The 12,779-nt window shown below is 39.9% G+C and overlaps 1 protein-coding gene across 1 annotated transcript in view; it reads left to right on the top strand.

The window, feature by feature from the left end:
- Positions 1–12,465, top strand: part of cdh2 (cadherin 2, type 1, N-cadherin (neuronal)) — a 90,278-nt gene extending 77,813 nt beyond the window's left edge. The window contains exons 15-16 of the mRNA XM_087811290.1: positions 3,270–3,434; positions 11,031–12,465. Coding sequence (XP_087667416.1) covers positions 3,270–3,434; positions 11,031–11,237 — 372 coding nt within the window. The 3' untranslated portion in view covers positions 11,238–12,465. The remainder of the gene's footprint in view (positions 1–3,269; positions 3,435–11,030) is intronic.
- Positions 12,466–12,779: the final 314 nt, after the last annotated feature.

Raw genomic sequence — 12,779 nt, 5'->3', positions numbered from 1 at the left:
ACTTGAACCAACATTCTTTGCTTAACTGGGAAATGTCCCGGAATGAACTGAACGAGCGGAATCGAGGTCGAGATGTCGCCAATATATTTCCAACTTAGCCCCACCGGCTCGGCTCATGCAAAGGCAATTCAGGTGCGGGAAGTGTTTCTGTCGTTGGGGTCAACCGGGGTGAAGTGTCATAAGATTTAGTGTAAGCGTCTGTGAGGAGCAGAAAGTGGCAATTTCCTGCCACCTGAAAAGATTTTATTCTCCTTTCAACGCAACCTGGTTCTTGACTATTTTCTTTTCCCGTGGTCGCTCCTGTGCTGCGATATTTCATTAATATTAGCATCATCATGGAGGCCGTAATGATGGAGAGTGTAAACACTGTTCAGTCTGGCTCAGCAGAATATGGGTCACCCACGCCCGAGGCGGCTCTTTCACCAGCCGTGAAAGCAGAGAATTCCCAGAAGGGGGCGGGATGTCATTAGACCCTTCTGCTTAGTTCAGCCATTATACGTTTCTGTTAGCCGGTGCTGTCGCCCCGACTCCACACCCGCTAGTGGGTGACCTGGAAGAAAAGGTCAAACAGGAGTGACACACAATTGGACCAAAGATGATGGATGACGTTATTGTGCGAGATCCATTTTTTTTTTTTTTTTTTCACCCGGAGCGCCTTAGGGGTGACTCTCGCCGTCCGTGAAGTCAAGTGTGATTATTATGGGATTCACTAGTAAACCTATCCGGTTTAGAAAAAGTAACTATTTAACTTAACTTTCCATGTTGACTTGCGATGGTTAGCTTGTTAGCTAGCAATCTCTCACTCTTAAACTGATCCAGTTTTAACCAAAGTATTTTTAAAACCACGGTCAGAACTTTATTATTTCACTGCAAATGTATATACATTTTTAAAACCTTTTGAAAAATGCTTTAAAGAGTGACAAGGAAAAAACTAAACTTAAACATTATCACCGGTTTTTGGATGTTTCTAGAACAGAACTAGGAAATGTGTGGTTAAAAGTATGAAGTATTATTAAGTATTGAAACTGAAGTTTATTTTTTTTAATCAAAAAGTCAACAATAAATACTTTCTTACTTTTCATTATTCATTATGTGATCTTTTCCAAACATAGCTTTTTAAAGTTCTTTAATATTTTCATTTGTCCATGACTGTTTTATTTATATATAGATATATATATATCATTTTATTTTTTTAATTCTTAATTTTATGTTTTTTCCCGTTGTTCTTTTTGATTTTTTTTTAAAATATTTATTTAAAAAAATGAAATATAATACAATTAAATAAAACAATGTTTAGTTGAATAAATACGTATAAGTTCCATCACGTAACGAGCAAAGTAGAAATTCTACTTTTCTAGTTCGTTTGTCTCGTTAAATGGCAACTGTAAAAAAGACTAATGTTTTATTTATCATTTCATTCTCTAGAAGATGGAGCCCAAGTCAAGGTCGTTTTTACAAATAAATTAAAACGCATAGAATAATTGATTTAAAGAGGCCAATTAAATGCACAATTATAAGTATACTATTATATTCTAGTCAGTTCAACATCCTCTCCGATACGAGCATTTCTAAAAGACGCTCTTGCAGGCACTAACAACTCATTGTTATGAAGGCCGGCAGAAGGTTTTTATGCTCAACCTTAAGAGCTTCCTGCGTCCGCTTTATTTGCTTGATTCGACCTTGTCGGTGCTTATTTCCAATGTTGCTCTTCATTTGCGGCGTAGTTTTAAAGTTTTAAAAGCACCGTCTCTGTTTAAGCCTGGTCTTGCGTCAACCCTCTCGAGGCCGTCCTAAATTCTAAATCAGGGGCGGACAAATAACACTTCCTCAGGGGCCACATTAAATAGTGCCACTGTTGTAAGGGGCCATCAAGCAAATAGATTAAAGCCTAAACTTAAAACACATAAAAATAAAAAAGAAGCCATGACATTTTAAAACAAAGCTAAAAAAAAAACTACATTTCAAAATATATGAAATAAAATGAGCAATTAATATTCCTCAGGGGCCACATTATATAGTGCCACTGTTGTAAGGGACCGTCAAGACAATAGATAGACCCATAACCTCATCACAATAAAACAAAGCTTGAAGCTAAATAAACTAAAAATATATATTTAAAATAAAATGTGATAAAAGTTTATTTCTTCAATTTACTTGAAAATTGTTTAGAGGAAAAATAAATCCTTACAATATAAATAAATAAAAAATAAGGGGAAAAAAAGCTGCGTTGAAATGATTAATAAAAATGAAAACAAAACAATATTGTAAGTTAACTATCAGTTGCTTTTGATACTTTGGCCTCAAAAGGGCCACATAAACACATTAATGGGGCCACATGGCCCCAGGTTTGTTTCAGGGGCTACATTTTATACAGTGGCTGTTGTGAGGGGCCGTCAAGAAAAAAATAAAAGGAGCTAAACGTATAAAATCAAATCATTTACTTAAGGGGGAAAACATTCTCACAAAAATGGAAAAATAATATTCAAACAAAAACCCTATAGACATATTTAGAAGATAAATTGTTAGTTTCAACATGACCTCACGAGGGGCCACATGAATACAGTCCAAGGGCCACATTTGGCCCTCTTGCCGCACTTTGACTATGTCTTTTTCTAAATTATGTGTGTTTTTTTTTGTTTTGTTTTTTTTAGTAATATAGAAAATGGATTTTTTTGAACCAGGATTGGAAACATTTTATTCTATGACTTGAAGTAGATGAAAGTTTCTGGATGTATTTTCTGTCTGTGTGAATTATTTTTGATGTTTATTTTTAACTCCGACGCTCCGTCGATTAAATACGTCTGTCGGCACAAAAAACAACCTTGAAAGGGGGATATTAGAGATGGATGGATTAAAGGAAATCTGCTAAAGAGGGACAATCTGCTGTGCGTGTTAAAAAAAATATCCACCGGTGACTTTCTCTCACCACGCGATCCGTCCGTCCGTCCAACCTTCCACTTCCTGCTTCGGCGCCCATGACTTTGCACAGTCGTTGCCGTGGTGATGTTAATAGGATTAGCTCGGGGTTTATGCATACGCACCGTCCCAGGTCTGGGCGTCAATTAAAGTCAAACATTTTCCAAGCGTGGGTTTAGACCTTTCCCCCCCTCTAGCGTTGTCTTCTCCAACGGTCCCCGGGCTCCTCCTTTCAAGATTAAAGTTCCTCGGCTCTGTTCGAAAATCTCGCCTCCGATGAACTCTGTCTGAATCCGAACCCCCTGAACCCCCCCATCCGACTCACGCTTCCTTCTCCTTCTCCCCTCGCCAAGGATTACGACCTGAGTCAGCTCCAGCAGCCGGACACGTTAGAGCCGGACGTCATCAAGCCCGTGGGGATCCGGCGCATGGACGAGAGGCCCCTGCACCCCGAACCCCAGTATCCCATGAGGTCGGCGGCGCCCCACCCCGGAGACATCGGAGACTTCATCAACGAGGTAAAAAAAACACAGAGTGAATAACGGCTGCAAACTCTTTTTAAGGGGATCCAAACAAACCCCCTGCTGTGTGATCGATTAATCTGGATTAATTAATCTCAGTCGTTACGGGTCATTTAACGGTGATCGTGGAGGTCAATTGAGTCAACAGATGAACACAATTATTTTCATTTCGCCATAAAATATGAGAGGAAAAGGGTGACTTAGGAAAAGATAAGTATGTAAAAAGTATTTGTGACGAATAATATTTAAATATTGAACCTCATTAGCATAATAATTAACCTTTTATATCTTCAATTATACATTTATTATCTGAATAAACAACTTGCTTATCTTGAAACACTACAATCTCGTCCTTACGCACAAACAATCATGTTGAAATATAAGTCTTTAGTATCGTTTTTTTTAGTTGTAGTTAATATCAGGTTGCACTGGAGCCAAATACAAAATGCAATGTTGTCATGATGACATACCACACACAATCCAATCCACCCTGTAGCATTCTTTTGTTGCCAGGTTTTTGTAAGTGCGCGTGATTAAAACTTGATAACATACGGATTTTTCTGATGACAAACTTGAGAACATTTGATTTATTTGTCATTTCGCACTGGAAATTATTTGGGTTTTATTTCTGTAAGAAAACAGCTTGGAGTGGACCATTTACCGAAAAAGCTAAACATTAAAAAAAACAAAACATTTGTACTATGTTTAATGTACTTTAGAATTGAATTCATGAAATTGGTACCAAACAAAATTAAACCGGTATCTGAGTAAAAACATCGATATCAGTACCGGCCCTACTTCCTGGTTCTGACAACGCTTCATGATTGGCTGACATGAATCTTTTTTATCGCATATTATCAGTATAAACTTCTTAATACACAAGAACTCACCACAGATTTTCACCCTTCTGTAATCTGTTCGGGCTACTTCGAGAACTACAATCAAGCCATCGTTTAAATAAAAGCGATATTTGATTTAATATCTTTTGTATTTAGACGCCCAACTATTGACTAATCAGTGATAAGTATCTATCGCTACTATTCAAATTACCGTGATCACATGATCGTGGACTACTTTTCACGATGCATTGTCAGACCAGGAAGTGAAAGAACTGAGAGATAGACAAAGACTGAATTTATTTTTTGCGGTAGATTGTGTCTTTCGCTAACCCATGAAGAGGTTTTTAGAAATCCAATCGTAGCCGAATTATGATGTCATCACTAGGCGTCATCACGGTCTGTACCTTCACCAGACAACGTGTTTGTGACCCAGTAACCCTCAGACTGTTTAGCAAGTTTCTTATTAGCAACTTTTATGTCCGAGATGTGAATTCTGAAAAAAGAGGCGAGACGGAAAAACAACAAACATATTTTGACACCAAAAGACATAAACACGCCAACATGTAGCCTCCAAGAAAGCAACAACTCACTAAGCATTAACGTTGTGATTGCGCGTCCGCGTTCCCTCGACTCTACCTCTTGACATGCATCTAAAGCCGTTAAAAAAGCAGGCGGCACGCTTTGGATATAATTGTTTTTCTCTTCACTTTCCGTCAAACCAGGGTTATTGATGTGTCAGAGAAGGAATAGTAGATGCGAGACGTTCTATCTGAGTGCAGCGTTCTGAGTGGCCTCGTTTGCCTGAGGCCATCATTGACTCCGGCATGAAGGGAGAATGTAGAATGAAAAGAGCAGTCATGTATTTTTCACAAGCTCCAACAGACGGGAGTTTCGCGGCATTACAAATGGACTCGGCTCCTACATTTTTTTTTATTTTGGACGGCGCCCATGTTTTTAGATTAGAACCCGCTCGGCGCCCCCGAACCCTCCTATCTCTGCCGTTACTCTGCCACGACTCAATTACAGCCAACAGCGTGTCGGGAATGTGATATGGAGAAAGTTGAAGTGCTCGGTGGGAATCGAGGGCTTCGAAACATGGGATGCTTTGGTGTCACAGTTAAAGGGGCGTCAGAGTTTTAAAAAAAAAAGAAAACAGGGTTGCCATGTAGGGCGAAAAGGTAGCGTTGAATATTTGATGACGCACAAAAATGTGAAGCTCTTCCATGGTCGACATCAAAGATTGATACTTTCTTCACGACTAGAACACGCGTCGAATCCATTCGCTTACTTTACAGCTGATCTCGTCACGTATTAGCACGAAGCTAACAGATTAAATAGTAGATCAAAAATACAATTCAGCCCAAAAACAAGTTGTTTCTATGGTTTCACTGTGGTTTAAGTAAAAATAAAATAAATTCATTTGTTATTAAGGACTTACTGACACAGCACTGATTTATTCTATTATTTATTTAGTCATGACAGCAATTATCCACTATTTCTTTGTAGCTACCAGAAAATAAGTGACATATGGAGCGACAAGGGGAAATGTTACATTTATATTTGCTTTAGCTGTTTAAACATGTCAGGGAATGGTGTTCCGGTGAACACCGACCCCTCCCCGGTCTCGTACGTGGTGGTGGACAAGAAAGACACAGACACAGTATTGAGTTTAAGAGAAATAATGCTCGTTTAGTGAATTATGCAAAAGTCAGAGATAAGAACTTACGTGATCACGGGCGCTAGCAAGCAGAGAGATCTATCGCAGACGTCTTCGAATGCCAGAACGCAACGATCAGACAAAATGGTGGATCTTTATAGTAGAATCTTCAGGTTAACACCTCTAGTCAAATGTGAATGTAGGATTGGTCAGTAACTGTAAACACTTGATTCTAAAATGGCCGGTCGCACGTGATCGTAGTGGAAATTTACCAAAGTTGTTTTCTTCTCGAATCTGTTCCCAGCGACTTGTGTCCTTCAGAGTGAATTCTCAGACAGGTGTCCAGACTTCCTGGAATCTGGGATTGTTTAATCTTTCTGTGTGTGTGAGGGTTTGTGACCTCGGCCTTTGAGTTGTGAACCTGAGTTTGGTTTAAGTGAATGCACTGCAAGACAATGATGATTTAATATGAATTAAATATGAAAGATCATCAGTTAATCAAGTGACTATTTGAAATGTGTGTTAAATCTAGATGATTGATTACAGTAAAGTTGTCATTTCCTTACATTCCCCCTGATTGCATCATGAACTAATGATGCAATAAAACAAAGACAAGTCTGATGTCAAAATAATCGCGAATCTGATTATAAACTAAACATGCTAAACTATCATCCGTATAGTGCCACACAAAGATTACATATGGTGAGAAAGCAACAGAGTAAACACATATTCATTTAATGAATGCAGTTATACATTAGATATATATTTTGAGCATTTCTCTTAAATCCAAAATCCAAAAAAAAATTATTCCAAATTATGCATTAAAACTAGATTAATTGAATGCTGAGTAATCAAAAACAAACATTTTCACTAGCTAACTAAAATCTAATAAGCCTATATTGAAGTAAAGATTTTGTTAGAATATATATTGTTATAGAGCCAGTATCCACTGCTTTGAAAAACCTCTTTAGCGAGGTAAAAAGGAAGCAGCAGCCCCGTTTTCGGCGACCATGGATGTCGGCTCGTCTGGTGAGGCGTTGTTGACGAACTCTCCCGTCAACAGTGCATCATTGAGCTCGTCCTGCAACATAGGAAAGAGATGAACAGCATCGCGTTCTCTGGACAAAGCAGAAACAATACATTTCTCAATCATTTTCCTCAGTAATGGAATGACACAGCAGCTACCTAGTGCTAGGACTCCAAAAACAGTCAGTAGGGTAGTACCTACAGACATAATTACCCCCTTCCATTTACCAAGTAGATCAGACAGATAGTCAGACACAGGATTGCTTGTACCTGATTCACGAGCTGTTTTCTCCGCCAATAATCTTAACCCATTCAACGCAATCTGGACAGAGCCCCCTTCAGCAGTGTTGTTCGGTAGAACCGTGCAACAAGAATCACCAAACATGTAACACACACCCCCTTTATTAGCCAGTAACATGTCTAAAGCAAGCCGATTCTGATAAGTCATAAGAGAATTCTGGTAAAGCTCATCAGTTAAACCTTGAATTGCATTCCGGGTGAGATTCTGTAACATCTGAATATTAAAGTGGAGAAAATTGCACTGCCCTTCCCAATTCTTCTTAAGTATGTTGTGAAGGGTACGACCACCGCAATACCAGAACAGGTCAGCTCTACTGACTGGCAAAGATGTAGCATTATTCCAAGTTGTAACATTGATCTTAGTAGGGCACCAATTATCAGTTAACCAACCATAATTACATTAGTAGAGTAGTTTGTAAACAAAAGTAATATTTGATCATGTTTGTTTACGTTTTATTGTGTTGACAAGGCTTACCTGGTCTGAGAACTCATTGGTCGTATATAGAAACTCTTCTTCAGGTACTGAATTGAAGTAGTTTCTTCTTTATCCTGGAATTCTTCTAAGATCGTTGATTTTAATTTAGATTGATGTTAATTTCGGAAAATAATAAATGAAGGTTTTAGGCATTTTAGGCATGTCCAAAGGGGGCATTTGCGTACCCTTAGCAGATTCCATTCAGCCCTCTGTGTAAAAATGGAATTAACTACTTCATAAATGTAATAAATAAACAAAACACAAGCTAGACAAACACCATGAAGTGAAGCTAATAACTGCTAAATGCTAATTCCTACTTACTAAAAAGTTTTTTAAAAAGTTCTAATTTTTTGGTTTAGCTGGTTGAAGATATAGATGCTTTATATCTCCAACTTCTAAACTTGCTTTCACTTAATGTGGCCCTCATTGAAAAATGCGATTGAATTGGTTAAACCTGGTTAAAAGTCAGATGAAATCCACTCTTTCTCCTAGTCTGCGATTTTGATAAAAGCTTTATTTACGTGGCAATCAGTCTTTAACTGGTTACTTAAATCAGATTAAAGTGGTGTAATTTAAATCCAAAAAAAGTAATTGCAAAATTATTTTTGTTGTTTCAGTTGTTGCTAGCTTAGTGCTAGTTTTTGTCAAATTTAGATTCATGCGGGACGTGACAGAACCTATTTATCTACAGCTCTTTTTTTAACTTGCCAGGTCTATTCAGGATCTGGTTAGTCTTAAATCTTAGCTCTAATCCGACATTCGACGAGCACTGAACAGGGCACATGGTGATGGGGTGGGGGGGGGTGGGGTGTTGGCTTGAGGGTCTCCAACCGTCACCCTGATAAGGATTTAATAAAGTTAGTGGCGGCGAAGCAACTGTAGGTGGATTCAGTTCAAGTACTCTGACCTCACATGGACATGAGTCTGTTTCTCTGCCAGCTCCCGGTGGAGGGGCCCCGGAGGCTGGGGGGGGGGGCCTAATACATTAACATGGAATTGTCACAAACACTGTGGGTCAGTGATGGACACAGCACTGAAGTCATGGCCGTGAACAGGCTCTTGTCAGGCTGACGCCACCAGCCTGCAATTTCACCGACAGTCGTGACGCTGAGCAGAGACTGACGTGGGTTTAATAGAATTACGGGCCTGCGTCCTGCGATACCGTATGAATCCGCCAATGGAGCTCCGTCTTTTTTTTAAAGGACGCCGTCATACCACGGAAAGCAATTATGGTTTTCTATCGCGATAAATGATCCGTCTGTCAAGTTTCCCTCGGAAATTATCGGCACCAGAACCGAGCGCTTGAAACTGTGTTTCTCTTCATCAATTTGTCGTCGCCAGTGAAGGACTGTAAGACTATAACAAGTCCGTACCCCATCTAGTCTCCAACCCAGGTGCAGTCTGGGAACCAGGAAATCAATACGGGACCTTATAAGGGCCTCTCTCGAGAAGCTGTCAGGATTCCTGGGAATGTCGAGCACACCCTTGAAAAAAAAAATTGACCCTTCCCTCCGCCCTCTGCCTGTCATCACCGTTGTATGACGTCTCCGGGGGGATGACGTGGTCGCCCCTTTTACACTGGTTTTATGATGTTTACGATGTCTTCTGGCTCGAGACGTCGATGGGAATAAAGAAAACGGAGCCGGGGATTTTAAGGGTTATTGACAAGACAAGTCAGAGGGTTTTTTTTTAGGGGAAGGAACTGAGGGGTCCTTGCCTTTTGGAAGATAATGACACTAGAAAAAGGGCATAAGGTGGATTTTATTTCCTTTGTGTGCATTAGCATGTAGCGTTAACCATCCTTAGGTCGGTGTTGCAAGTGTGAGAACTCACCAAAAATTGCAGATGACTCTTCTTCAGGTGCAACAATCCTTAGGATTAAGAGTTATTGACCAAGTCAAGTCTCGGTTTTTTCATTATTTGGTAACGTTTGTGTCCAAAATAATTCCCGAAAATAAGTAAATCATGTAAAGTAGGACCTTTTTGACCCCAAATACTCAAACCCAAGATATGCCAAATTACCGAACAGGGTAAATCCATTACTGCACAAATTGTTTTAGTGGTCCAGATTTAGTCAAAGTGAAGACTTGAACCCTAAATGCCTTTCGACCAAGAGAGACGGGGTTTAGTCAAAAACAAGATCTCTTTAGAAGTAGAAACCAGGGCTATAGGGGATCCAGGAGAGTTTAAGTGGCGGACTAGATAAGAACAAAATAAAACCAAAGCCTTTATGGGAGGTGAACACAGACTCCGAAAACCTTCAGGGGCGAAGACGGATCGGAGGCACTTAGGGGGGGTTGAGACAAAGACCAGACGGAGGATTCTCACATTAAGATCAAGGCTTTTAGGGGGTTCGGGTGTTAAGACTACCAGGCGGAGACGACGCAGAACGAGGGCAGTTTATTAAAGCTGTTTAAACAAAAGGGACTCGACAAAAAGCTTTCAATCTAAATAACGCTATATGCTAATGCACACACGCCAGACTCAAGCCCCCCGGGTCTCAAATCTGGCCTTCCAAGACTCCATTTGTTGCCTATAAGAGTTTATTAAGTTAACTAAAAATCAGTTTAATGCTTGTATAAAGCAAAATGGTTGTTGGAGATATTAAATGCCAATAAATTTCGGAAGAATTGATAATGTTTTTGCGACCGTAGGCTTCTGAAGATTCCTCTAAGGATGGTTTAAATCTCGGATCTTTAATAAAGATTCATTTTTGCAACTTGATACTTTTTTTGCACAGGACTAAAAGTATCACGTTGCACATAAACAAAAGCTACTCAAATGTAAAATGATTTTTCCTTAGAACGTGATCATAATCCGCCCTTGTTTACGATTCCGGCTCCGTGGATCGTGGCTAAAGACGGTAAGAAAAGCCACCGTGAGATGGTTCCCCAACAGTCACAGACTGTGTCTAAGACCCTTGAAGAGTGTGCGAGCGGTTGAGGGTCTGAACCTCGAAGGAAAAGGAGATGATTGAAGTGATCCGATCCTGATCATCCTCCCCGGGGCCTTAATCCTCCGCTCTTAGAAACATGACAAGAAACCAAACTCGGAGTTACCTTCGCACACCAGCCTTTTTTTTTTCTTTTTTTTTTTATTAATCCCAACAAAACCCCCGAACATGAGTTTTGAAGAAGCCACCGGGTGGTTTAATACTGGATTAAGTTCTCCTTGAGTGGGTGGGTTCCAGGGACGTTGAGGGGGGGGGGTGGGGGTTCACATTGATGCCACATGACAGCGTCGCTCTAATCTCCTCATCTTAAAAAACCAACGCCGTTATGTTTCTTCCTTGGCAGGGACTGAAGGCGGCCGACAACGACCCCACCGCGCCCCCCTACGACTCCCTGCTGGTGTTCGACTACGAGGGCAGCGGCTCCACCGCCGGCTCCCTCAGCTCCCTCAACTCCTCCAGCAGCGGGGGCGACCAGGACTACGATTACCTCAACGACTGGGGACCCCGCTTCAGAAAACTGGCCGACATGTACGGCGGGAGCGACGACTAAAAAAAAAAAGAGACCCTCGGAATGTCGGCCCCTGGAAAACATTTCCCCCCCCCCCACCACCCCACCACCACCCACCACCTGGCGGCGGCGTGGACTGGAGAGAGAGAGAGAGACGGAACTGTGACAGTAACAGGAAAAAAAAAAAATACAGATTTTGATTCCATTTTTATTTTTTATTTTCTGGAGAAAAAAAAACACAAAAAAAATAATCTAGGCTTATCGTTGTAGTCTTCGCTTACATATGCTTGTTGGGAAGCTTAGGCATCGGCTCCGGACGTGGAGCGGAGGAAGACGCCGGTGGACTGTCACACCGTTGGGACTGAACGCGCTCAGTTACACTTGAATTTCACAGTACAGAAGCACTGGGATATAATGTGCCTTTTTGTACATTTTTTTGGATCTAAATGATTAGTTTTATGTTTCAAGGCTTTAACGGTACTGACGTTTTTCTTTTTTTTTGGAGTGATTTCAAACACGTTACACTCTGGTTTATGCTTCGACACGCTTTTTGTGTTTTTGTTTTTTTTTTTCTCTTCGGTTACACAACGCTCCTGTTTGTCGATTATTTAACGAAGAATAATGAAGGACCATCAGATCATTGGGATGGAATCAAGAGCAGCACTGTACAGAATGCTAGACATTTTAGTCTTTTACACACCGAAAAAATATGCAGCTGGTTGCAATTAAAGGGAGTTCTGGATCTTATTTTGTAGCATTTTTCCTTTTTTTTTTTTCTTCCCTGAAGTGATGTAGTATTTTACAAAAAGAACAAACAAACATCTATGTACACTTCATTTGCCTTAGTCATGATCTGATATTTTTCGAACTCACTGTAAAAAGTTGTGTGTACATAATGTTTTTATTTTTCTCTTTTTCTTTTTGTTTTATTTTGATGTAGTATATGAAGAAGTGCGAAAAAAAAAGTTCCAAACTTGTAAAATGTATAATTTGGATGGCAAAATTCTCTTTTTTTTTTGCATGTTTTTAAAACTTTTCAGGATGACATAAAACATAAAAAAAAATATGTTGTTTCCAAAATTTATTTACAAGTTGAAAAAAAAAAAGTTGGAAAATCAAAAATTCTTGGGTGACATTCAATGTGTAAAACTTTTTTTTTTTTTTCTAATAAAAGATGAAAAATGAGAAAAATGGAAAAATAGTGATCCCGTCAGCACAACTGTTGAATTTGTACCAAAAAGGGGGAGGGAATGGGGGGAGGAGGGGGAGGCGTTACATCGCGCTCAAGGCTGGAGAAAGGGTTGTTTTTTTTGTTTTTTTTTTGTTTTCGGGCGTGTGTACTGGAGGACAAATGATGGATCTATGACCCCAACTATTCAAATAAAAATTTTGGAGCTAAAAAAAAAAAAACAGACTCCTGATTTGTTTGCCAGTTGAGTTTCTAATTTCACCGCAGGGCAACATTTTTAATGCGAAAACTGCCCACGGCTGCCGTTTAGGTGTGATCCAATTTTCAACTCACCATGGAAAAAAAACAGTTTTAATCACAGGTCCAGATTCTACTTTGGAATCAAGGGAAAAAAG

Source organism: Callionymus lyra, chromosome 16, assembly GCF_982586985.1.
Source record: "Callionymus lyra chromosome 16, fCalLyr1.hap1.1, whole genome shotgun sequence".
Lineage (NCBI taxonomy): Eukaryota > Metazoa > Chordata > Actinopteri > Syngnathiformes > Callionymidae > Callionymus > Callionymus lyra.
Note: the sequence above shows the minus strand (reverse complement) of the source record. Positions and strands in the feature narration are given on the sequence as shown.